Source organism: Scyliorhinus canicula, chromosome 2 (assembly GCF_902713615.1).
Source record: "Scyliorhinus canicula chromosome 2, sScyCan1.1, whole genome shotgun sequence".
Taxonomy (NCBI): Eukaryota; Metazoa; Chordata; class Chondrichthyes; order Carcharhiniformes; family Scyliorhinidae; genus Scyliorhinus; species Scyliorhinus canicula.
The window spans coordinates 276,209,540-276,235,704 of NC_052147.1; the positions used below are offsets into that span (position 1 = coordinate 276,209,540).

At 49.1% G+C, this 26,165-nt stretch overlaps 1 protein-coding gene across 2 annotated transcripts in view; it reads right to left on the reverse strand.

The window, feature by feature from the left end:
* adcy5 (adenylate cyclase 5) overlaps nt 1-26,165 on the reverse strand; it is a 403,818-nt gene that overhangs the window by 149,107 nt on the left and 228,546 nt on the right. For both annotated transcript variants that reach the window (XM_038790092.1, XM_038790091.1), the window contains exons 4-5: nt 19,641-19,752; nt 17,584-17,711 (exon numbers count right to left, since the gene is read on the reverse strand). In XM_038790092.1, coding sequence (XP_038646020.1) covers nt 17,584-17,711; nt 19,641-19,752 — 240 coding nt within the window. The remainder of the gene's footprint in view (nt 1-17,583; nt 17,712-19,640; nt 19,753-26,165) is intronic.

Below are 26,165 nucleotides of genomic sequence, written 5' to 3' on the forward strand. Positions count from 1 at the left end.
TGAGTCACGGCATCTAACAGCTCCTGCCTCGAGTTAAACTTGCCCCCTACAAAACAATCTTGCCCCCACAAAGTGACCGGAAGTGCCAGCTGATAATGGAACAGTGAGGGAAACGGGGCACCAGGGTGAAGAGGGCAACCCACGGGGCGTCTCCTTAACTGGTGAGAGATAAGAATTGGAAAGTAAATAGCATAAGTAGCGAGGAGGGTAAAATCAGCGTTAAATCAAGTTTTTATTCTTGCATGGGATGTAAGCATCCCTGGGCCGTGCCAGCATTGTTGCCCAACCCTAATTGCCCTTGAACTGAGTGGCTTACTGGGCCGTTTCAGAGGACAGGTAAGATTCAACCATAATGCTGTGGAATTACGGACAGATCAGGTAAGGACGGCAGAGACCCTTCCCTAACGTGGCATTAGTGAACCAGGTGGGTTTTTAATGACGGTTTAATGATGACTTAATAGTTGCCATGCCTGAGACGAGCTTTTAATTGCATATTTTGTAGATTGAATTTAAAGTCCATTCGCTGCATGTCCCCAGGTTATCAGCCTGGGCCTCTGGATTACTAGTCCAGTGACATTACCCTGACATCACTGTCTCCCACTGCAGAATGTAAAATAAAGAGGGGGGAACATTTTTTAAAGAGAAGAGGTGTAAAGGAATTTTTTTTTTAAAAGTGGCTTTTTAAAAAAAAAAAACAGGCCCCGAAAAGTTGAACCGATGAGATTTGTAATAGTCAATGGTGGAGTCAGAGGTTACAACTAACACTTGACACATTATTATGAGGACCCTTAATGAATTAGAATGTAACTGCTATCAGAAGCAGGCAATAAAAAAGAAACTGGTTCCAAAAACAACTTTTCAACGAGGGTTGGCTACATGCTAAAAGTCATAAATCCTAATCGTGAAGTTATATCGGGAGGTTCATAAAAAATTGGCCACATAATGGACTCAAACTTCAGGCAGAGGTAGTCATTGACCCAGGTCGACTTTAACTGGGAGTGCGAAGGCACATCCTTTAGCTTCTCTCCACTAACAATATTACCATCTTTCAGCAGTTACGAGGACCATTGACATCATTGTTAAATGCACTTAAAGCATCTTTTTCCCTCTCCAATTTTCTCCCGCCTCTTTCCAAGGCAAAGAAACAATGACAGTCCTGTCAAACCAGCCCGACATATTTGTGATACCTCGTGCGTCACGACACATCCCACCCCATCCCAAACATGATTACCCGCAGTCTTTCGAAAGGCTCACTGATTTTATCTCGAATGGTGGATTCTGCGAGTTCACCCACAACTAACTTTACATTTTTTAAAAAAGGTCCATTTATACGGCAGGTTTTATGATGGCAAAAAAAATTAAAAATGAAGGTGCTTGACAGCCCGTGAAGGGCAGTCGCTATGGTCAGGTAGGAAATGCGGCAATCACATTGCGCACAGCAAACTCCCACAAACACCAGTGTGAAAATGATCAGATAATCTGTTTTTGTGATGTTGGCTCAGGGATAAATTATTAATCCGGATATTGGGGAGACCCCCTCCCCCCGCCCCTCCCAGCTCTTCTTCAAGATGCCGTCGTGGGATCTTTTTACGTTCACCTGGAAGGCAGGTGAGGCCTCACTTTAGGTCTGATCTAAAACACAGCACCTCTGAAGTGCAGCATTCCCTCAGTGCTACACTGGAGCGTCAACCTTGATTTCCATGCTTAACCCCTGGATCAGTGATGGGCAACCTAGGCTAGTAAGTGGGCTGCCCGAGTGGCCCTCCTTCAACTCAGTGGGCCACAAGATTAAAATCAGGTTTGTTCACTGTATATGACCCTTGAATATGTTAGGATACTTTAAATTCACGCCGAATATTTCGTAACAAGTTGATTGGACACAGTGAATGTCGTGAGCAATCAGCACACACCTCACTTCACTTACCTTTGCTTTACGTAATAATAATAATAAAAATAACCTTTATTAGTGTCACAGGTAGGCTTACATTAACACTGCAATGAAGTTACTGTGAAAATCCCCTAGTCGCCACATTCCGGCGCCTGTTCGGGTACACCGAGGGAGAATTCAGAATGTCCAATTCACCTAACAAGCACGTCTTTCAGGACTTGTGGGAGGAAACCGGAGCGCCCGGAGGAAGCCCACGCAGACGCAGGGAGAATGTGCAGACTCTGGCACAGACAGTGACCCAAGCCGGGAATTGAACCTGGGTGCCTGGCGCTGTGAGGCCGCAGTGCTAACCTATGGTGCTGTCCTATAGTGCTTCAGTCATACCGGCAGGAAAAAAAAACTACTTGGATGGAAACTAGAGGAATGTGACAACCCTGCGCATGGGCAATGGTCAACAAAATGTCTCGTGGCCGCACATGGCTCCCAGGCCGCAGGTTGCCCACCAGTGCCCTAGAGTGACAGTTGAAGCCGCAACATCCTGACTGAGAGGTGAAAATGCTCCTCCCTCCCCTGCTCCCCCACCTATCCTGCATTGAGCCACAGCTTACACACACGTTTTTGTCACAGACAGAAAGAGCCCAGGTGACCTTTACTCTGCTGTGTTGCCGTTAAAGTACCGATCATCACAAATCATCACATCCCTTCCTCTTTAACTCCTTTATAAAATCCACAATAACTATGTTATTGGTGTGATTCTGTTGTCTGAGATGCTTCCAAAGGATTGGCATTAACAGGAATTGCAACAGCAAGTACCTCTTCTGGCACAGGCTGTTCATTACTACTTGGTTCCGCGGAGACATCAGTTATGACTATAAAAGGTCGATCAAGTACTTGAGCGCTTACGGGTTCAAAAACATTTCTTGATGGCAACATTGACTAGTGGAGCGTCTCCCTCCCCTTCAAGTGGTCCACGTGTTTCCAATCAATCCGTCCCTCCATGTCTACTTACTACCACAGGGTGGTCTCAGGGGCAATAATTCCGGGGATCTAACTTGATCTACTATCAAAGTTTCATATTGTGTACTTAAAGTGGGCTTTGTATTGTTGCAGTGCTGATAATGCATTGATAAGATCTTGAAGCTTGTGTGTTTAAACATAAACATTTTTATTGGCAGGCTTTAACTATGTACAGTTCCAAATATGGTTTTGCATGGAGCTGTTCCATGCAGGCTTGCTGCTTACCAAGTTCAATTCTAGGCTGTTCGCTGAATATTTGACTACAAACATCACTCTGTCCCACGTTGACCCTTGCTCTGCCGAGCACCTTACATTAGAATCATAGAAAAGTTACAGCACAGAAGGAGGCCATTCGGCCCATCTTGTCCATGCCAGCCCAAGGACACCCAGGTGCTCTTCCAGAGCCCGGTACATAGCCCTGCAGCTGAGAGCACTTAAGGTGCATATCCATTTTTTGTCTATTTCCCTCCGAGACCCAGCAGGCCTGAGGTCCAAGGCTGCATTGATTTTAAAACGTATTAACTATTTCTTTTAAAACTTCAGAACTTTTCTCGCTTAATTGATGGTGACCAGTGCAGTCATTGCTTCCAGGGACCCTCCACAGGCTCCCCTCCCCCCGACCCTGCACATCAGAAGCTTCCCAATTTTAGCATCATTATTTTTCCTGCACTTTGGGACATCTCGCTGGAGTTCCCATGGAGCATTTTTTTGAACCTAAAGCATTTCTTTCCATGTGCTCTTTTTTAAAAAAAATTTGCAGCAACTCTTTTTTTCCTTATGTTTTTTTAAAAACTTAAAGCCACAGCTCTTGCTTCGCAGGGTTATTTTTTCTCAATACATTTCTTCCTAAACTTTTGACTCTGCCAGCCAACTGTCCATCTTTTCTGATTCTACTTTATTCAGAGTCTGGCACGATCACAATATCTCATACGCATGTACGCGCCCAAAGATAGGCATTCTGGTGAGTACATTTTTTTTCAGACTTCAATTAAAACAGGATATTCACAGATGTCGGGCCAGAGGCAGGGCCATAAGGCCTAGACTAATGCTCTGGGGGCTGGGTTCAAATCCCACAATGGCAGCTGGTGGATTTTGAATTAAATTAATAAATCTGAACTATAAAGCTAGTCTCAGTAATGGTGACCATGAAACTATCGTTGATTGTTGTAAAAACCCCTCACGAACATCCTTTAGGAAGGGAAATCTGCCATTGTTACCCAGTCTGGTCTACATGTGACTCTAGACTTATAGCAGCATGTGCTCTCTGAAACCACCCGTTTCAACAGCAATTAGAAATGGACTGCAAATGCTGGCCTTGCCAGAGACGTCCACTTCCCATGGAAGAATATATATTTTTTTGAATGTGATTCACAAGAGGTTTGTTGGAAAGATTCAGGTACATGGTTACAACAGGAAATGTAGGGGCCTCCACGCTGGCCGGTTTAAGCCGGCCAGTGAACGGGAGTGAGGTAGGGGGAGGGGCTGCGGCCATCGGAGCCTGGCAGAACAGGTTTCGGTGAGTCTCGCCAGGGTGAAAAGTTGGGGGAATGAACCGAGGCTGGGGGGGAGGAGTTTACAAGAGGAAGTGGAGGAATCTGGGAGAGGGGGGTGGGGGGGTCTACAATTCATGGGTGTCATTCACGGTACTCTTTCGGGGATTGGATGGCATTGAATATTAGGGGGTGGTGGGGTGGACTATATATGTCAATGGTGACCATAGGCGATTCCGGGTTTCTTTTTCTTTTTTTTTCTCCTTGGGAGGGTTTGTTGTATTTGATGCTTACATTGTCAGACGAGCCGTCGTTTGGGGGTTGGTGGGAGAATGGGATCGTCGTTGTTGATAAAGGGGATTGACATTGTATTCGTTACCGTTTGTTGGTGGGGTGTAAACTTTGAAGAAAATGCGGAAATGGAGAATAAAACGGTTTTAAAAAATAACAGGAAATGTGGCAGTTTCCCGAGAGAGTTGGGTGATGGGCAGGAAATGTAGAGTCAGAGGGTCAATCGATGTTGCTCCAGTTGGAGAAAGGTTGGAAGAGGCGTGTCCAGGGTGAGTAGGGGGGGGGTCACTATTTTCTCAAGTGATACCTAAAATATTGATTTGGAATAAAAAGCACAATCTCAAAGCATGCTGAAAAGGGGATTAGCATGAGGAAGATTGTAGAAGGTTAGTGGGGGGGTGGACAAGCAGGTGGCAGGCACAATTTAATGAAGATAATTTTGCAAGCTAACATATTTTGGGAAGAAACACAAGGAATGGGAGCCCACAAGAAATGGAAGGGTGTTGAAGGGTATGGATGAAGGGTATGGCGTTTATAGAGTCACTGATGGCTCAGTGAGTAGCACTTTGCATCCAGAAAGTTGCGGCTCAGAGTCCCACTCCATACTGATACTGATGAGGGATTGACCGCCGAACGGCCATTGAAGGTGCCAGCTTTTGGATGAGATGTTAAGCTGAGGCCTCACCTACCTTCACAGGTGGAGGTGGCACAATCTGAGAAAAAGCTTGTTCTGCTGAATAACCCAAGATAGTTATCTCTCAACCAAAATAAATGATCTTGTCATTATTGCACTGCTGCTTGTGGAAGCTTGCTGCACGCAAAACGTCTGCCATGTCTCCTACATTACAACAGTGGCTACATTTGAAAAGGATTTAATTGGCTGTAAAGCTTTTGGGGGACTTTGAAAACCCCTACATCAATGCAAATCCTTCTTATTTTCCAAGTTACTTGGTGCATTGTTGCGTGACTACCACGGCAGGTCAAAGGCTAGGAATCCTACGGCGAGTAACTCACCTCCTGACCCTCCCACCATCAACAAGGAACAAGTCCTGCTCAAAAGGTCGTGAATGTAGCCCAGTCCATCACGCAAACCAGCCTCCCATCCATTGACTCTGTCTATAATTCCCACTGCCTCAGAAAGGCAGTCAGCATAATTAAGGACCCCACGCACCCCGGGACATACTCTCTTCCATCTTCTTCCATCAGGAAAAAGATACCAAAGTTTGAGGTCACGTACCAACCGACTCAAGAACAGCTTCGTTCGTTCTACTGCCATCAGACTTTTGAATGGACCTACCTCGTATTAAGTTGATCTTTTCTCTACACCTTGCTATAACTGTAACATTATATTCTGCAGTCTCTCCTTCCTTCCCTATGGACGGTATGCATTGTTTGTACAGCATGCAAGAAACAATACTTTTCACTGTATACTAATACATATGACAATAATAAATCAAATTAAATCAAATCAATCAAGTCAAGTGTGTGATGGAATACTCGCCACTTGCCTGGATGAGTTGCAGCTTCAACAACCAGGGCAGCACAGTAGCTTTGTGGATAGCACAATTGCTTCACAGCTCCAGGGTCCCATGTTCGATTCCGGCTTGGGTCACTGTCTGTGTGGAGTCTGCACATCCTCCCCGTGTGTACGTGGGTTTCCTCCGGGTGCTCCGGTTTCCTCCCACAGTCCAAAGATGTGCAGGTTAGGTGGATTGGCCATGATAAATTGCCCTTAGTGTCCAAAGTTGCCCTTAGTGTTGGGTGGGGTTACTGGGTTATGGGGATAAGGTGGAGGAGTTGACCTTGGGTAGGTTGCTCTTTCCAAGAGCCGGTGCAGACTCGATGGGCCGAATGGCCTCCTTCTGCACTGTAAATTCTATGATAACACTCGAGAAGCTTGACACCATCCTGGACAAGGCAGCCAGCTTGATTGCTCTCCCTTCCACAAACATTCAAACGCTCCACCACCGACGCACAGTGGCGGCCGTGTGTACCATCTACAACATGCACTCCAGTAACTCACCAAGGCTCCTTAGACACCACCTTCCAAACCCACAACCACTACTATCTAGAAGGGTAAAAGCAGCAGATACCTGGGAATCCCACCACCTGGAGAATCCCCTCCAAGTCACTCACCAGCCTGACTTGGAAATACATCGCCGCTCCTTCACTGTCGCTGGGACAACATCCTGGAACTCCCTCCCTAACAGCACTGTGGGGGTACCTATACCTGAAGGACTGCAGCGGTTCAAGAGGACAGCTCACCACCACCTTCTGAAGGGCAAAAGGGCAACAAGGGATGGGCAATAAATGCTGGCCTAACCAGCGACACCCACATCCCGTAAATGAATCTTTTAAAAAATCAGAATTACTTTGAGGAGTTAATGCTCGGAACAGGCAGTCAAACTGCCCTTTGCAAATGCCACAGGCTAAATCCATACAACATACACCCCATAGCTGAAAGCATTTGACATAGCCCTATTAAATGCTGAAATTAAATATTAATGACTCTATAAATTTAGATAACATCAACCCTGCTGGGTGATACGACACTCAGTTCCAATTTCCTTGGCGGTGGGTAAAGGTGCTGGACAGGTTTTACTATCATCACAAGGTGACAGTAACAGGCAATGTTTTGGCGGTGGCGTAGTGGTATTGGTGTTGGACTAGTAATCCGGAGACCCAGGGTAATGTCTGGGGGACCCGGTTCGAATCCCACCATGGCAGATGGGGAAATTTCATTTCAGTAAAAACCCAGAATTAAAAGACGAATGATGGTCATGAAGCCATTGTCCATTCTTTATAAAAGCCCAGTTGGTTCACTAAAGTGAAGGAAATCTGCCATCCCTTACCCGGTCTGGCCTACACATGCCTGCAAATCCACAGTAATGTGGTTGACCCTGACAAATGTCCTCTGAAATGGCCACCCAGCAAACCACCCAGTTGAAGGCAATTAGGAATGGACAATAAATGCTGGCCCAGCCAGCAATGCCCACTTCCCACGAGCGATCAGAAAAAAAACCTGGACAGCAACAGACGGAATTAAACACTCGTCGTCGAGGGCAATGCAACTAAGGCTCAGTAAGGTTACATTCAAGCCAAGTCAGAAGATTGTGGGCTCTGTGAGGAAGTGCAGCACAGCTGGAGGATTGAAGAATTAAACCTCAATAACCCCAAGTAATTCTCCCTCACTTTGTTAATAGCACCATTAAAGTATAGCCCACATTGGATCATGCAGCACATTTAGAATGCTGAACCGTTGGAGGTGCCGACTCTCAATTGGGATTTTAGCCCCTGGTTCCCGGCAGCCTCCTCACGGATGTGAAAGATGGCGAACTGCTATTTTGAAGAGCAGGGGTGTTCTATCCTGCATCGTAGCCAATATCTGTCCCTCAAGCAACATCGCAGGTAGGGTAGGTAAGGAGTTGGTTCAGCGTCTCATATAAACAGTATGAAGTCTTACAGCACCAGGTTAAAGTCCAACATGTTTGTTTCAAACACTAGCTTTCGGAGCACTGCTCCTTCCTCGGGTGAATCAACCTGAGGTGAAGGAGCAGTGCTCCGAAAGCTAGTGTTTGAAACAAACCTGGTGGACTTTAACCTGGTGTTGTAAGACTTCTTACTGTGCTCACCCCAGTCCAACGCCGGCATCTCCACATCATGGCTATCATATAAACGGGGCACCTCTGACAGTGCAGCACACCTTTGGTACCACAGAGTCTGGATTGTGTGTTCACGCTTCACAGGAGGTGGGATTGAGGGTGCTGCGCATGGGGCCATGACCGTGATAAATGACCTGAACAGAAGTTGCAACCAGAGCTTTGTGACAGTTTTACCACGAATTACCAGTTTTGTTTCTGATGCACGATCAATTGCACAAGGACTCCGATTGGGTACAACTGTGGCTTAATGGCAGTCAGATGCGTGGCCAGCAGCATGGTTCGATTCCCGTACCAGCCTCCCCCGGACAGGCACCGGAATGTGACGACTAGGGGCTTTTCACAGTAACTTCACTGAAACCTACTCGTGACAATAAAGCCATTTTCATTTTCATTTTTCCTGCTGCAGCTGGCGAAATGGCAGATCAGTGGAGGACACGCATTTTTATACAGCTCCTGGTGGGCGGAGCCAGCCGGCAGGGGCTACCGGCGAACCTGTAGTACAGGTCCTACCTTACATCCCCTAATACAGGTGTACAGTGGTTCACCAAAGTTTCTTTGTGTAACACTCTGCACTTTCTGTCACCTTAAATTGATCACATTACATGACCAACCTCACTTGCATATGTGTATAATGCGAGCTGTGCTGTGGATCTGTGGCTGGTTTGTAAGAGTTCCATGGCGGAATCAGGACAGAGCAGATTGGGGAGAAACCGTTCCCACCCACAAAAGGGTTGAGAACACGAGGCCACAGATTTAAAACGAGTGGCTGAAGGAGCAAAAAAGCCACATGAGAAAAAGTGTTTTCCCCACAGCGGGTGGTTAAGGATGGGCCTGAGGCGAGGGTTTCCTGGCCCCCGTTCACAGCCGGAATCTTCCTCTGCCAAAAGGCGACACACATTTGGCTGCGGCCCACAGCATCCCCCTGGAAAATCCCGGCCGGAGACAGTGGTGGAGGCAGGTTCAAACGGAGGCGTTCAAAAGAGAATCAGAGTGTGCAGAGTCGCGGGGACAAGGTGGGAGAATGGCACAAGGTCAACTGTTCATTTGGAGCGCAGCTGGGTGTGGTGATATGCATCACTGTAAATACACAAGGGGTTAATGTAGATACATTAGAACAAAATAAACACTAGAGGGAGCACCAGAGACATCATGACATACAGACGTACAGCTAATGAACACATAGAATAGGACACGACCAATGGGCAATCAAGACACCCAGAGGTGACATTACCACAAGGGGACAACCCATATAAAAGGACAGGGCACACATGCTCTTCCTCTTTCCATAGGCGACAGTCAGAGAGACAGGGGAAGATCAGGAAGCATCACACCCACCACATGGCTTAGAGCAGACTGGTTAGTTAGATTGAGTTACTTTCACAAGATTAGTAGGTGAGTTGAACTCAAATAGGAGAATTGTTAACTGTTCAATAAATGTGTTTATTGTGCTGTAACAATTCTGTGATTCAGTGAGGGGAAGACCATTCAGCCCATTGTGCTGGCTCTTTGAAAAAACTATCCAATAGCCCAATTGCCCTTCATTCTTCCCTCTGCAAATGTTTCCATTTCCATTTTGAAAGTTGCAATTGAATCTCCTTCCACCACCTTTGGAGGGAGCGCACTCCAGGTCATAAGAAAGCTCACTGCATAAATAAAAAGTCCCTATCTCCCCATAATTCTTTTGATGTTGGGAACAGTTTCTCCTGATCTACTTTCCTATAATCTTCCATAATTGCACACACGTCGGTTAAATATTCCCTTATGGTTAGCACTGCTGCCTCACAGCGCCGGGGGCCCGGGCTCGATTCTGGCCTTGGGTAGCTGTCTGGTCGGAGTCTGTACGTTCTCCCGGTGTTTGTGTGAGTTTCCTCCGGGTGCTCCAGTTTCCTCCCACAGTCCAAAGATGTGCAGGTTTGGTGGATTGGCCTGGCTAAGTGTGTAGATGAGGGAAGTGCAGTTGATGTAGTTTACATGGATTTCAGCAAAGCCTTTGACAAGGTCCCACATGGGAGACTTACAAAGAAGGCAAATGTACATGGGATACAGGGGAACCTGATAAGGTGGATTCAAAGCTGGCTGAGCTGTAGGAAACAGAGGGTGAAGACAGATGGCTGCTTTAGTGACTGGACGCGTGTCCACTGGCATACCACAGGGATCTGTGCTGGATCCCCTATTAGATGACCATGTGGGGAGAAGGATCAGTAAGATTGCAGATGTCACAAAGATCGGCGGGGTGGTTAACAGTGAGGCTGAGCGTCTTGGGTTACAGGAAGATACAGATAGGATGGTCAAATGGACAGAAAAGTGGCAGATGGAATTTAATCCTTAAAAGTATGAGGTGTTTGGAATAAGACAGGGCTGTCCCCTGTCTCCACTCTTGGCGAACCCCTGGCGATAGCCCTGCGGGATGCAAAACGCTGGGAGGGAATCCGGAGAGGAGACAGAGAGCACAGAGTCTCACTCTATGCAGATGACCTGCTCCTCTATGTCTCAAAGCCACAGGAGGGACTGAAGGCAATACTGCAGATACTGAAAGAGTTTGGAACCTTCTCGGGCTATAAACGTAACCTGGGCAAAAGCGAGGCTTTCCCAGTGAACCCAAAAGGGGGAGGGACAGAGCTGAAGGGGCTCCCGTTCAAAACGGCCCAGAACAGATTCCGTTATCTGGGGATCCAGATAGCCAGAGACTGGTCACAGATCCACAAGTGAAACCTGACCAGCCTGGTGGGCTCACTCCCACTCTCTCTGGCGAGAGAGTGCAGACGATCAAGATGAACATACTGCCAAGGTTCCTCTTCCTGTTTAGATCCATTCCGATCTTCATCCCCAAGGCCGTTTTCCATAATATAGACAGTCTAATCATTGTGTTTGTGTGGGGGGTAAGAACCCGAGAATCCCCAAACTGACACTGCAAAGAAGGAAAATCAAAGGGGGCTTGGCGTTACCAAACCTACAATACTACCACTGAGCAGCAATGGCAGAGAGAGTGAGGGGATGGGTACAAGACCCCGATTGGGTATAAATGGAGGAGGCATCCTGTAAAGGAACAACCCTCCGGGCCTTGGCCACAGCAGCACTCCCATCCTCCTCAACAAGGTACACAACCCGCCCAGTGGTAGCGGCCACGCTGAGAACGTGGACCCAGTTGAGACAATAATCGGGATAACTAAAATGTCCCTTATGGCCCCCATCTGCGGCAATCACAGGTTCCCCCAAGCCATGCTAGATACCACCTTCAAAGGATGGAAGCGGGATGGGGGCACACTGATGATTGGGGACGTTCTGGCGACACTGGACAAACTGACGAGGAAGTGGAAACTAGCAAGAGGACAGGAATTGAGACACCTCCAAATAAAACACTTCCTCCGCAAAGAGACAGTAGGGTACCCCAGGGTCCCAGAAAGCACACTACTAGAGGACCTGATAGGCACAAGCAGCGAGAAGGGGGGGCTATGTGGGAACATATATGGACAGCTACTGGACAGAGCTCGAACACCAAAGGACGAACTGGGGACAGAGGTGGGATGGGGACTCTGGAGTGAAGCAGTAAGCAGGGCGAACTCCACCTCCTCCTGCGCAAGGCTCAGCCTAATGCAGCTCAAAGTGGTGCACAGAGCGCACCTGACCAGAACCCGAATGAGCAGGTTCTTCCTGGGGGTGGGGGACAAATGTGAAAGGTGCCAGAGGGGCCCGGCCAACCACACCCACATATTTTGGGCTTGCCCCAAACTTGCTGGGTTCTGGACAGCCTTCTCCGAAGCAGTGTCCAAGGTTGTGAGGGTGAGGCTGGAGCCATGCCCTAGAGTGGCAATCTTCGGGGTATTGGAGCAGCCAAAGTTACGCATGGGGAAGGGGGCTGACGCCCTTGCTTTTGCTTCCCTAATCGCACGCTGGAGAATCCTGCTCAAAGAACAAAGAAAAGTACAGCACAGGAACAGGCCCTTCGGCCCTCCAAGCCCGTGCCAACCATGCTGCCCGACTAAACTACAATCTTCTACACTTCCGGGGTCCGTACCCCTCTATTCCCATCCTATTCATGTATTTATCAAGATGCCCCTTAAACGTCACTATCGTCCCTGCTTCCATCACCTCCTCCGGCAGCGAGTTCCAGGCACCCACTACCCTCTGTGTAAAAAAACTTGCCTCATTCATCTACTCTAAACCTTGCCCGGCTGGCGATCGGCAGCACCACCTACAGCTGCAGACTGGCTCGCTGACCTTTCGCAATTTATCGAGCTGGGGAAGATTAAGTACGCCACCCGAAGGCCAGAGGAAGGCTTCCTGAGTACTTGGCACGTCTCAACATTCGAGGCTAGCAAATGAGATTAGGATTGGCAGATCAGGTCCCTTTCATGTGGCGGTGCAGGCTTGATTGGCCGAAGGGCCTTTTCTGCGTTGTATCTTTTTGTGATTCTGTACATTGCCCCTCAGTGTCCAATGATGTGTAGGTTAGGTTACAGGGTTGCTGGGATGGGGCGGGCGAGTGAGCTTAGGTAGAGTGCTCTTACAGAGGGTCAGGGCTGGTTTAGCTCACTGGGCTAAATCGCTGGCTCTTAAAGCAGACCAGGCAGGCCAGCAGCACGGTTCGATTCCCGTCCCAGCCTCCCCGGACAGGTGCCGGAATGTGGCGACTAGGGGCTTCTCACAGTAACTTCATTGAAGCCTACTCGTGACAATAAGCGATTTTCATTTTTCATTTCATTTCATTTTTCAATGGGCTGAATGGTCTCCTTCTGCACGGTAGGGATTCTATGATTCTAAGCCTTCACTGCCCAAAGGAAGTACAATGCCAGCCTCTCTCGTGTCTCCATTTATTTGACGTTCCCTTAACCCACTGCTGGTTACCAAAACTAGGCCTCGTCGCTAAAGGCACTCCTTCAAAGGTGGTATTTTCCTGGACGAGTAATCCAGAGATCCAGGGTAATGTCCTGGTGACCCAGGTTCAAAACCCAACCTGGCAGATGGTGAAATTTGAATCCAACTAAAATACAGAACCTGGAATTTAAAAAGTCGAATGGTGACCATGAAACCATTGCCGATTGTTGTAAAACTCGTCTACTTCACTAATATCCTTTAGAGAAGGAAATCTGCCGTCCTTACTCGGTCTGGCCTACATGTGACTCCAGACCCACAGCAATGTGGTTGACTCTGAACTGCCCCCCACGGAAATGGCCTTCCAGATCAATGTGGTTGACACTTAAATGCCCTTTGAAATGGCCTGGCTTTGGGATGGGCAAAGGAATGCTGGCCTAGCCAGCTGCACCCACATCCCGTGATGTGGGATTAAAGGAAAGAGAAAGGACCTACATGAGCCGACAGCCCGCGTTGCCATAATGACCAGATCTCCTTGGCCTCATCCTAATTAACTGAGCAATCCATGTAATTAAATGCAACACGAGCAGTCTCTTGGTTAATGTATAGACGGAGATATGAGAGTACAAAGTTAATGAGTGTGCCATCACAGGATGAAGCAAAACAGGTTACAAGGGTCCGACCCTCTCCTGTCTGACCCAATCTCCATTGGGAACTATCAGGAACACCAGCTGATATTTTCCCCTCAGCCACCTCTCCACTTTCCCCCTCCCCACCCATCCCCTGCTTCATTCTCCCTTCTACCTCCCATCCCTTCCTTCATTCTCCCTCTACCCGCTCCTGACCCCTCACCTCCTCCAACCTCCCTCCACCCCCTCCCCACCTCTCCCCTCCTCCATTCTCCCTCTACCCCCTCCCCACCCATCCCCTCCTCCATTCTCCTCTACCTCCCATCCCAGCCATCACCTTCTCCATTCTCCTCTACCTCCCATCCCACCCATCCTCTCCACCATTCTCCCTTCTACCTCCCATCTCTTCCTCCATTCTCCCTCTACCCGCTCCTCACCCCTCACCTCCAGGCTCCCTCACCACCTCCCCACCCATCCCCTCCTCCATTCTCCTCTACCTCTCATCCCAGCAATCACATTCTCCATTCTCCTCAACCTCCCATCCCACCCATCCCCTCCTCCATTCTCCCTCTACCCCCTCCCCACCCATCCCCTCCTCCATTCTCCCTCTACCCCCTCCCCACCCATCCCCGCCTCCATTCTCCTCTACCTCCCATCCCACCCATCCTCTCCACCATTCTCCCTTCTACCTCCCATCTCTTCCTCCATTCTCCCTCTACCCGCTCCTCACCCCTCACCTCCAGTCTCCCTCGCCCCCTCCCCACCCATCCCCTCCTCCATTCTCCTGGGGCTGGTTCTCCCTCTCCCTCGACCCACTCCTCACCTCCAATCTCCCTCACCCCCTCCCCACCTCTGCCCTCCTCCATTCTCCCTCTACCCCTCCTCACCTCCATTCTCCCTCTACCCCTCCTCGCCCATCCCCTCCTCCATTCTCCCTCTACCCTCCCCGCATCCCTCCCCTCCTCCAGTCTCCCTCTACCCCTCTTCGCCCATCTCCTCCATTCTCCCTCTACCCTCTCCGCACCCCTCCCTCCTCCATTCTCCCTCTACCCTTCCTTGCCTCTCCCCTCCTCTATTCTCCTCTACCTCCCATCCCACCCATTCCCTCTCCATTCTCCCTTTACCCTCTCCCCACCATTTCCCCCTCTACCTCTCCTCTCCTGCCCCTCACTCCCCCTCTCCTACTCGCCCTTCTTCCCCACCCCCCTTGCTCTTCCCACCCACCGCCCCCTTCCCCTCATCGTCTCCCTCTCCCCCCTCCCACCCCTCCACCACCCCCACATTAAGAAGTTCACCAGTGGCAGCCTGGCTGTGGTCAGCAAGCTCCGTAGAGACCAGGGTTGAGCCTGGGCCTTGGCTGTCCAGCAGCCTCATTACCACAGTGGATGGTGTATTTAGCAGCTAAGCAATCCGGGAAAACTCGTGCAGGTACTGCTGGACACTCGCAGTGCTGTTTATTATACTTACGGCGAGTCTTCAGCAGAACATTAATATTAGGGAGTTTCTAAAGATTGAGAGAGCAAGTTGACAGCCTACTTGTGTGACTATGATTCTTATTATATTTTCACTGGTTCTTCCCCATAGGAGCGTTGGTAAAATATTAATTTATTTCTGAGTAAGGATAGGGCACATTGTGAACCCAAGATTGGATGACATCTCTGTATCTCATTATCAAATGATCAAAGCAGCTTCCCTTGGTATTAATTAGTGCCTACAATGAAAAACAGTTTTTTAAAGAAGATATCTTATAATTACAGACAATTTGCTAATTAAATTGGATGATATCTTAATTTGAACCCGATCCAAAAGGCAGGGAGAGCAAGGACTGTGACGGCAGCCTCATTAACTTTCTACGCTCGCAGCCCTTAATGTATCTCATTAAAGTGAAGCCAGGGAGGAATCTGATCACAGGAGCATTGCGTCGCAGCTTCTGAAGCATTCCCTCACATCCGGACTCTTCTCTCAGGGATCCCTTGCACGCGCACTGGAGGCTGACATCGAGGTCAATGTCACTTGCGGGTTGGATCAAATGGCAAAGATGCCAAAAGACCTGAATGTGACCCGTGGCAAACAGTTGCCATGGCTCAGCGGGTAGCACACTTGCCTCTGCGCCAGCTGATTGTGGGTTCAAGTCCCACTCAGGACCAATAACTGAGGCTAGTTCTCCAGTGCCACACCGAGGGAGTGCTGCACTGCTGACACTTGGGTGCGATAATAAATGGGCAGCACGGTAGCATTGTGGATAGCACAATTGCTCCACAGCTCCAGGGTCCCAGGTTCGATTCCCGGCTGGGTCACTGTCTGTGCGGAGTCTGCACATCCTCCCCGTGTGTGCGTGGGTTTCCTCCGGGTGCTCCGGTTTCCTCCCACAGTCCAAAGATGTGCAGGTTAGGTGGATTGGCCATGATAAATTGCCCTTAGTGTCCAAAATTGCCCTTAGTGTTGGGTGGGGTTACTGGGTTATGGGGACAGGGTGGAGGTGTTGACCTTGGGTAGGGTGCTCGTTCCAAGAGTCGGTGCAGACTCGATGGGCCGAATGGCCTCCTTCTGCACTAAATTCTATGATAATCTATAATATGATAAACCAAGAGTGTGCCTGCCCTCTCATGTAACCATGGAAGATTCCATGGCATCATTTCAAAGGACTGCAGGGGAACTGCCCCAACCCCTCCACTCCCCACCAGTGGTCTCAACCAATATTCAATATTTATCACCATTCAAAATCACAAAAACTGAGTAGCTGCCCGTTATTGGATTGCTGTGTTTTTTTAGGTTTCTGGTTCACATTGGCTGCCGTGTTTCCTGCATTCTGCACGGTCGCCCAGTGGTTAGCACTGCTGCCTCATGGCGCTAGGGACCCAGGTTCAATTCCAACATTGGGTGACTGGCTGTGTGGAGTTTGCACTTTCTCCCCGTGTCTGCGTGGGTTTCCTCCGGGTGCTCCGGTTTCCTCCCACAGTCCAAAGATGTGCAGGTTAGGTGGATTGGCCACGATGGAAACTTGGTGGGAGAAATCCTGAATTCTGAATTCAGGAAGGAATAGTGTGGATTTGTGTAGGTCTTTGGAGAGGGAAGAAACATCAGAGATGGCAAAAGATCCAGATGTTGAGGGGTTTTTTTTACATAAAACTTCATATTTCATTAAATAAGCTGAGCAACGTCCATCATTTATATCGAATTTTGAGAAACTAGCACATCTCATGTATATAAAAGCAGGCAGCAGAGGAGGCCATTCAGCCCATCAAGCACATAGCAGCCCATTGAAAGAATTGTCCTGATATTCCCACTCTTTATCCTTTGCTGTGGTCCTTTAAATTCTTACCTTTTCAAGTATTTACCCAATAATTATTACTATTAAAGCAGATTACAACTTCCTTCTCTCAATAACAGTGACAATAAAACCCCCTCTGGTTCACTAATGTCCTTTAGAGAAGGAAATCTGCCATCCTTACCTGGTCTGGCCAACGTGTATACTCCAGACCCACAGCAATGTGGTCGACTCTCACCTGCCCCTCTGGATTGGCCGAGCGAGACACTCAGCTCAAGGGCAATTAGGGATGGGCACAAACGCCTGGCCAAGCCAGCAACGCCCACATCCCACAAAATAATTAACACAAAAAACATTCTTCCAGATCCTGGGGATGCTGAGTGTATGGGCAACTCCCATCTTGCCCCCAACGTGATTGGGGACTGTTGTTATTCCAGTGAGATTCCATGAAGACATAGGCGGAGAACGAACACATCACATGGGGCGAGGGCTGCATGGGTTTGGGGTGAAAGGTCGTCATACTTACGAGATAGCCTCAATCATATCCACCCCCATTTCGACGCAACAGTGCGCGTGGTCAGCCCGAGCCTCAGGTAGGCCCGAAACACAATAGTAGCAATCGCCCAGGATCTTAATCCGCAGGCAATGGTTCTCCTGGGAGAGAGAAACAAAAGAAGAGAGAAACAAACGTGAGTGGAAGATGACTGGAAAAGAGGATTAACCGAGACTGCAGGTAGTTTTCTTTTTAATTTAGTTTTGGCATCCTTACTTCAAGGGGGGATTTGCTTGCATTGGAAGCCGTTCCGAGAAGGTTCACCAGACTGAACCCGGAGACGAAAGGCGTTGTCATATGGGAAAGGTTGCACAGGTTTGAGCCCGTACCCATTGGAGTTCAGAAGGATGAGAGGTGATCTTATTGAAACATATTCTGAGGGGGCTTGACAGGGTGGATTCTGGGAGGATGTTTCCCCTTGTGGGGGATTCTATAACTAGGAACAAAGTTTTGAAATAAGGGACGCAATTATCCCATCGGGAGACTAAGTCCCGACGCCGGAGTGAAAACCGGAGTGTTTAACTCCGGCGTCGGAGGCCGCTCCCAGCCCCCTACTCTCCCGCCCCCGGGGGGCTAGGAGTGGCGTCGCGTCATTTACATGAAGTCACCCGCGCATGCGCGGTTGCCGTCGTCCCCGAGGCCGCCCCGCAAGAAGATGTCGGATGGATATTGCGGAGCGGCGGAGGAAAGGAGGTCCTCCTTCAGGGAGGCCGGCCCACCGATCGGTGGGCACCGATCGCGAGCCAGACCCCTTTTGAGGCCCCCCCCCCCCCCTCGGTGCAGGAACCCCTATCCACCCCCCCCCCCCCCCCCCAGCGTTCCCCCCGGCAGCGACCAAGTGTGGACGGCGCCGGTGGGAACCCGTCGTGTTGGGCAGGCCGCTCGGAGAATCGGTGCTTGCCCGTTTGTAACGGGCGAGCGGCGATTCTCCCAGCGGCCAGCCGTGAATCTCGGCGCACCGGTTTGGGGGGGTGGGAGAATCGCGTGCAGGTGCCGGGACGGCGTGGCGGGACTCACGCGGCGCCCCGGCGATTCTCCTACCTGGCCTGGGGAGGGGGGGGATAATTCCGCCCAAGGAGTCTCCCATTTAACACGGAGATGAGGAGGGACTTTTGTCTGAAGGTCATTAATCTTTAGGATTTGCATCGAGAATCCCGGGATTGGGTACACGTGTCTGCTGTGCCCCTTCCAGCCCTGAGGAACCTAAAGATCACCCTTGGCATGGTGCTCTCAGGCACACCTCTGCTCAATGGCATTCTCCTGGTGTGAGTTTTTTAAATTCTGAAGTGGCCTCCTCAGCCTGAACTGCTCTGCCTGGCGACTGATGAGCAATCCAGGCAGTTCAGTGAAGAATCGATGCAGGAACACTTTCCCTTTCCTAATATCAGCACCCTCAATCAAAAACCTTTGAAACAGCTGCTTTTACAATTCTCAGGGGCTTCCTCTAAAGCTCACAACACTTGAAAAATTCTCAAATCTCCAGACACCCGTTGAAATGCTGAGCATCCATACAATTTCACAGAGCAATACATTTCACTAGCTTGTGATTGACAGCTTAATGGTTCAGGCACAGTTGCTTATGGGGTTTGTGTATTTATCTTTCCCTTCGCACTTGAGTGCATCTCAAGTATCCTGCTTTAATGCTAACCACAATGTGTATAAAGACTTGCTGTGATTGATAGCACATCAAGGCAACCAAGTGCTTTCAGCTGTTAGAAAAGAGGAAGCTGGGATTTGAATGGAATCCGCGGTGTAAATTTGCATGGCCAAGGACTATGACATGCACCCAGGCGCTGTTCCTAGCGCTGGAAGAGAACAGTCCTGATTCTCTGCTGGCAGGAGCATTTATGGACTCCGAAACATAGAAACCAGCTCTTGATCTTATTGAATGTTGGAGCCGGCTCAAGGGGCCGAATGGTTCAGTCGTCCTCCTATCCCTATATGTTAAAACTTGCAAGATGAATACTGATGCAAACAGTTGCTGGATAGGACAAGGCTAGAGCGCATGATCAGCCCCAGCGGCTACTTACAGATGCGAGCTTGTCGAACCTGGCGAAGAGCTCATTGAGTGTCATGACCAGTTCTTGGGCCGTGCACTGCGAGGCCAGGCTGGTGAAGCCTTCAATGTCCGCAAAGAGGATGCTGGAGTGGACAAAGAGGAGAGAGAGAAAAAACATTAATCGCAAAGTTGTAGAAGTGCCAAGATGTTAAGAACGAGGACGTTCAAAGAGACCTGACAGGATTGTAAACAACCATGTGATTAATTCGTACAGCAGTGATGTGAATCGCGTGAAGTTTTTAGCAGGGTTTTATGCCTGCAATGTCAGCCAGTTTTAACCTTTTGCGCACCAAAGGAACAGCCCAGTTACAAACAATCCCCATTATACAGGAAGGAAAGAAATGAAATGCCACCACCGTTGACCCTCAGCTTCCCAATGTGCTTTCTGCTGAGGAAATACTTTTTTTTGGGTGTGTGATCACTTTTGAAATGCAGGAAACACAGCGGCCTATGTGTGCACAGCAACTCCCACAAACAGCGGCGTGATAATGACAAGATAATTGGTTTTCACAGATGGTACTTCGCGGAATAAATATTGGCCAAGGCACCAAATATAAGACCCCCCCCCCCCCCCCCCCCCCACGCATGCAACACCTCTACCCACCTACTCTTCTTCAAAGTAGTGCCATGGAATGCTTTATGGGCCTTGGTTTAATGTCTGAGATAGTCCTAGGAATCTCTGGGCTTGCGAAGGGGCGCTAGCTGAGGAAGCTTCCACTTTGGGGAAACTTATGAACATTGAAAGTTGACAGGAACAGAGCGAGCTCTTCACCTTCCGATGGTCAGACCATCATGAGAAAACACTGCCTCGCACCCTCTTTTTTTAATAATAAGCTTTATTAGTGTCACAAGAAGGCTTACATTAACTGCAATGAAGTTATTGTGAAAAGCCCCTAGTCGCCACATTCCGGCACCTGTTCGCGTACACAGAGGGAGAATTCAGCATGTCCAAATTACTTAACAGCACGTCTTTTGGGACTTGTGGGAGGAAAGCGGAGCACCCGGAGGAAACCCAGGCAGACACGGAGAGAATGTGCAGACTCCGCACAGACAGCGACCCAAGCCGGAAATCGAACCCGGGACCCTGGAGCTGTGAAGCAACAGTGCTACCCACTGTGCTACTGTGCCACCCATCCCTCCACAACTTCCCCGTGGTAGGAGAGAACGTAGAGATGGGGAGAGCACGGGAGGTGGAGGAGAGCGGTGGAGAATGGGGAATCACGAGTGGGGGAGGGTGGGAGAGGTTGGGGAAAGAGGGGAAGTGTGCAGGAGGTGGGAGAGAGTCTGAGAGTGCAGGCATGGTGGGGAAAGAGACGAGGGTGCGGGAGAGAGGGGTAGGTGGGGGGAGGTGGGGGAGAAGGGGAGGCTAAAGGCAAGAGGGGGTGGGAGAGAGGGGAGTTGAGGAGAGCAGGGGAGAGCGGGGAAGGTGGAGGAGAGCGTGTGAAGGCAGTGGTGGGTGGAGCAGTGCAAGGAGAGCAGGGAGAGATGACTAGAATAATCAAATGAGAGCTCGGAGTGAGTGTGAAGCAGGGTGAAGGAAGGCTGCAATGTCTGAGTGAGTGTGAAGCAGTGTGAAGGAAGGCTGCAATGTCTCTGAGTGTGAAGCAGGGTGGAGGAAGGCTGCAATGTCTCTGAGTGTGTGTGTGTGTGTGTGGCTACAATGTCTGCACAGTGTCTCTGGTTTTCTGTGTCTGTCACTTCTCAGCAGCAGGAGGACGACAGGCACCCAGAAAAGAATTTAAAACAAGAAAGAGAAAGAAAACAAACATCCATAACTCAGAAGCTAATGCCAAAATTTAATGTTTTCGCATTTATCAGGATTTAGCGCAGTGCTGTAAAAGTGTATTCACATCAGCCAAAAAAACAATTATATATACATATATTATTATATATATATATATATATTAGAGGTATCAAGTTTAAACATGGAAAGTTTTTTATGAAATGTGTTTTGGCAGAATGGACTGTCAGTACAATAATTCCCCACTCATTCAGAACTAAGTCACCCCAAATTAACTCTTTCCCAATTCACATGTTGGCAGGGTAGAGTAAAGGCTGAAATGAAACCAGAAAACTCTGGGTAAATTCAGCAGGTCTGGCAGCATCGGAGGAAACAGAGTTAGCGGGTGGCATTCTCCGGCCTCCCAGCCGCGTGGTTCCTTGCGGTTTGGGTGTGCGCCGGCCGCTGGTACCTCTGTCAATGGGATTTCCTGTTGAATCTACCCCATGCTGCTGGGAAACCCGTGGGGGGGGGGGGGGGGGCACTGCCAGCGGGACGAGAGATTCCCACCGCCAGAGAACGGCGGGAGAATCCCCATCAACGCCGAGTCCGTCTGACTCTTCTTCAGAGTGGAAGGCTCTTTGCTTTGAGAGTATTTGTATCCCAGGCGTGTCCAATCAAGTTCCTGCCCTATCCCACCTTGGAGCTCTCTGGGATGTGTGCAAATCTTACCTGTTTCAGGTATCTGAGGAATGTAGCCCCCATCGAGCCCCTCAAACCTGGGCCACCCTTTAGTCAGGTCTTCACGGGCTGTTCCTCAACTCCCATTGTGTCTACCTTAGCTTCAAATCCCCTCGCCTTCGCCCAATAAAAAAGAAACCCATTGATTTCCAATCTCAATGGTTCTAATTCACACCACTTCCTATTGCAGGGAATTGCAGGTTTCCATCACCCTTCGTGAGAAAATCTTCCTTGGCTTGAGGATAACTGTCCCACAATCATGCCGGAGACCAACAGTGAAGGTGTCTATGGATACACAGATAGGAAAGTGGATCCCACCCCTACTCTTCCGCTCAAAGTAGTCATATATTCTTCACTTCCCTGCCCGAAGGCAGGTTCAACCGCAGCACCAAAACCTCCACTGTAGGTGGGGTATGGAGATAGGTCCCAAATTCATCCTGCCCAGTATGGGGATTCAACCCCGTGCTCTTGGCACCAATCTGATCCACTCTTAGCCACCTAGCCCCTCAAGAAGTACACATTTATATACATGTCATTGCCTGGAGCTATGGAGAGTGATGGCAGAGGCTCCAATTTCTTTCTATCACACAGCTGAGCAGGAATTTCTCCCGCTCGTATTCCATGAATTGATGCGTATTGGAAGGACTTACAGATCTTTGATATGGCAATTCTACAAGCCCCAGCTGGGCGGCCCTTTGCCCACAAGCGTGGGAGCTTGTGTTCCACGAGTCCCATGGGGAGAATGACTGAGGTGTCCCCATGGATCTCATGTGGGTTATTATACCTTGGCCATCAAGTCCTGAGGTAGGACTTCCATCTCAGAGGCAGAGATGCTACCCAAGACCTCCTCCCCCTCACAGTCCACATTATATCATCTACCATTGCCTCCTCGGGCAATGTAACATGGAACTCGCAACTTCCCTAAATTCAAATCTTCTTGCGATCTAGAAGGTTTTAAATTTAACTTTGGCACCATTTAATAGATATATTCTTCATTTATTTAATCTTTTCCCTAGCCCTTTCCAACATCACGAGAACATAGAACATTACAGCGCAGTACAGGCCCTTCGGCCCACGATGTTGCACCGTCCTGTGAAACCCTTCTAAAGTCCCTCTACACTATTCCCTTATCGTCCATATGCCTATCCAATGACCATTTGAATGCGTTTAGTGTTGGCGAGTCCACTACTGTTGCAGGCAGGGCATTCCACGCCCTTACTACTCTCTGAGTAAAGAACCTACCTCTGACATCTGTCCTATATCTATCTCCCCTCAATTTAAAGCTATGTCCCCTCATGCTGGACATCACCATCCGAGGAAAAAGGCTCTCGATGTCCACCCTATCTAATCCTCTGATCATCTTGTATGCCTCAATTAAGTCCCCTCTTAACCTTCTTCTCTCTAACGAAAACAGCCTCAAATCCGTCAGCCTTTCCTCATATGATCTTCCCTCCATACCAGGCAACATTCTTGTAAATCTCCTCTGTACCCTTTCCAATGCTTCCACATCCTTCCTATAATGTGGCGACCAGAACTGCACACAATACTCCAAATGCGGCCGCACCAGAGTTTTGTAAAACTGCAACATGACCTCATGGCTCCGAAACTCAATTCCTCTACCAATAAAAGCTAACACACCGTACGCCTTCTTAACAACCCTCTCAACCTGGGTGGCAACTTTCAGGGATCTATGGACATGGACACCGAGATCTCTCTGCTCGTCCACACTACCAAGAATCTTACCATTAGTCCAGTACTCTGCCTTTCTGTTATTCCTTCCAAAATGAATCACCTCACACTTTTCTGCATTAAACTCCATTTGCCACCTGTCAGCCCAGCTCTGCAGCTTATCTATGTCCCTCTGTAACTTGTAACATCCTTCTGCACTGTCCACAACTCCACCGACTTTAGCGTCATCTGCAAATTTATTCACCCATCCTTCTACGCCCTCCTCCAGGTCATTTATAAAAATGACAAACAGCAACGGCCCCAAAACAGAACCTTGTGGCACACCACTAGTAACTGGACACCAGTCAGAGCATTTCCCATCAACCACCACTCTTTGTCTTCTATCAGCTAGCCAATTTCTGATCCAAGCTGCTAAATCACCCTGATTCCCATGCCTCTGTGTTTTCTGCAATAGCCTACCGTGGGGAACCTTATCAAACGCTTTACTGAAATCCATATACACCACATCAACTGCTTTACCCTCATCCACCTGTTTGGTCACCTTCTCGAAGAACTCAATGAGGTTTGTGAGGCACGGCCTACTCTTCACAATACCATGTTGACTATCTCTAATCAAATTATTCCTTTCCAGGTGATTATATATCCTATCTCTTATCATTACTGGGATCCTGCACTTCACTTTTGGATACTAAAGAAAATGTTTTGGGTGCGAAGGGAATCAAAGCAGGTAAGGGAAGAGCATGAAAGTGAAGTCCAGGTGGACAATTGACCATTTTGTAGGTTCAGGGTCCAACTCCAAGACTTGCGTGTTAAATCTAGGCTGGCACTCAGCGCAGTACTGAGGGAGTGATACAATGTTGGAGGTACCATCAGATGAGACATGAAAACAGAGGCCCTGCCTGTCCTTCTAGGTGAGCACATGACCTTATTTGGAAGCGTTCTCCCGGAGTTCTGGCCAATATTCATCCCTCAATTAGCATCACAGATGGAGAATAATTGGCCAATAGCACATCACTGTTTATGGGCACTCACCATGTGCAAACCGGCTGCCATGTTTTCAACACTGACCACCACGCTTCGAAAGTACTTCATTGTGGGGACGTCTAGTGGCTTGAAAGGCTATACTTAAGGGCGGCACCCGTGGCGCAGTGGTTAGCACTGCTTCCTCACGGCACTGAGGCCCCGGGTCCGATCCCAGCCCCGGGTCACTTTCCGTGTGGTTTGCACATTCTCCCCATGTCTGCACGGGTCTCACCCCCACGACCCAAAGATGTGCAGGGTTGGTGTACTGGCCGCGCTAAACTGCCCCTTAATTGGGAAAAAGAATTGGGTACTCTAAATTTATTTTAAAAAGGCACTACCTTCATGCAAATTCTTTGTCAGGAGTGGCGGGGCAGGCTGAAGAGCCCACATGACCTGCTCCTGCACCTAGTCCCCATACTCGCATTGCGCCTCAAATAGTACATGGCCCAGAATAGAGTCATGGAGGAAGAAATTCAGCTCGCTGGAATGGGTCTCCAGTATATCACTTTTTTATTCACTTCCCCGTTAAAAGTTCTTTCAGATCCTGCTCTCCCATTGGGCAGGACATTCAGCCCCTCCCCCCGCGTCGAGTTTTCCAACAACAGGTATGTCTTGCCATTGGCTGCTGACTGGATCTTCTGATTCCTGTGAAACAAAACAAAAAAATCTCTAACTTGCCCCTCGTTCTTCTGGGGACCATCTGACATTCATTCCCTTTCGTGATTGACCCAGCAATAAGTAGAAACAACTACACCCCTCGGGTCAGTCGTGGTTTTCTGGGTAACACGCTTGTCTCAGAGCATTGTGGGTTTAGGTCTGGTTTGAGGAACTCGGACGAAAGATCCTGACTGTCACAGCAGTGGAGTACTGAGGGAATGCAGCACTGTTAGAGGTGCTGCCTTGTATCTCAGATGTTCAACTGAGGCCCTAGTTCGCCCCCTCGGGTGGATGTAAAAGATCACCAAAGCATTATGTGTAAAGGAGTAGGGATGTTCTCGCATGGGGTCTCATACCAACACCTAACACAGACATTCAACGTCTGGCTCTTGTTTGTGAGACCCTGCTCTCTGCAAATCGTCTGCTACATGACAAGGGTAACTAAGCTTCAAAATACTTCATTGGTTATGAAGTGCTTTGGGGTATTGTGAAAGACATTTTAAATGCAGCGTGAGGGGAATGCTCACTGGCTGGAAGCTAGACCAAAGGCTTGCTGAGGGTGAGGCAATCGAGCCTGACCAGCTAGGCCCTGATGAAGGGCCTTCGCTTCAGCCCGAGGAGCTCCCCAGTCGAGCCGGCCTGCCTGCTCTGTTGCCAACCCGGGTT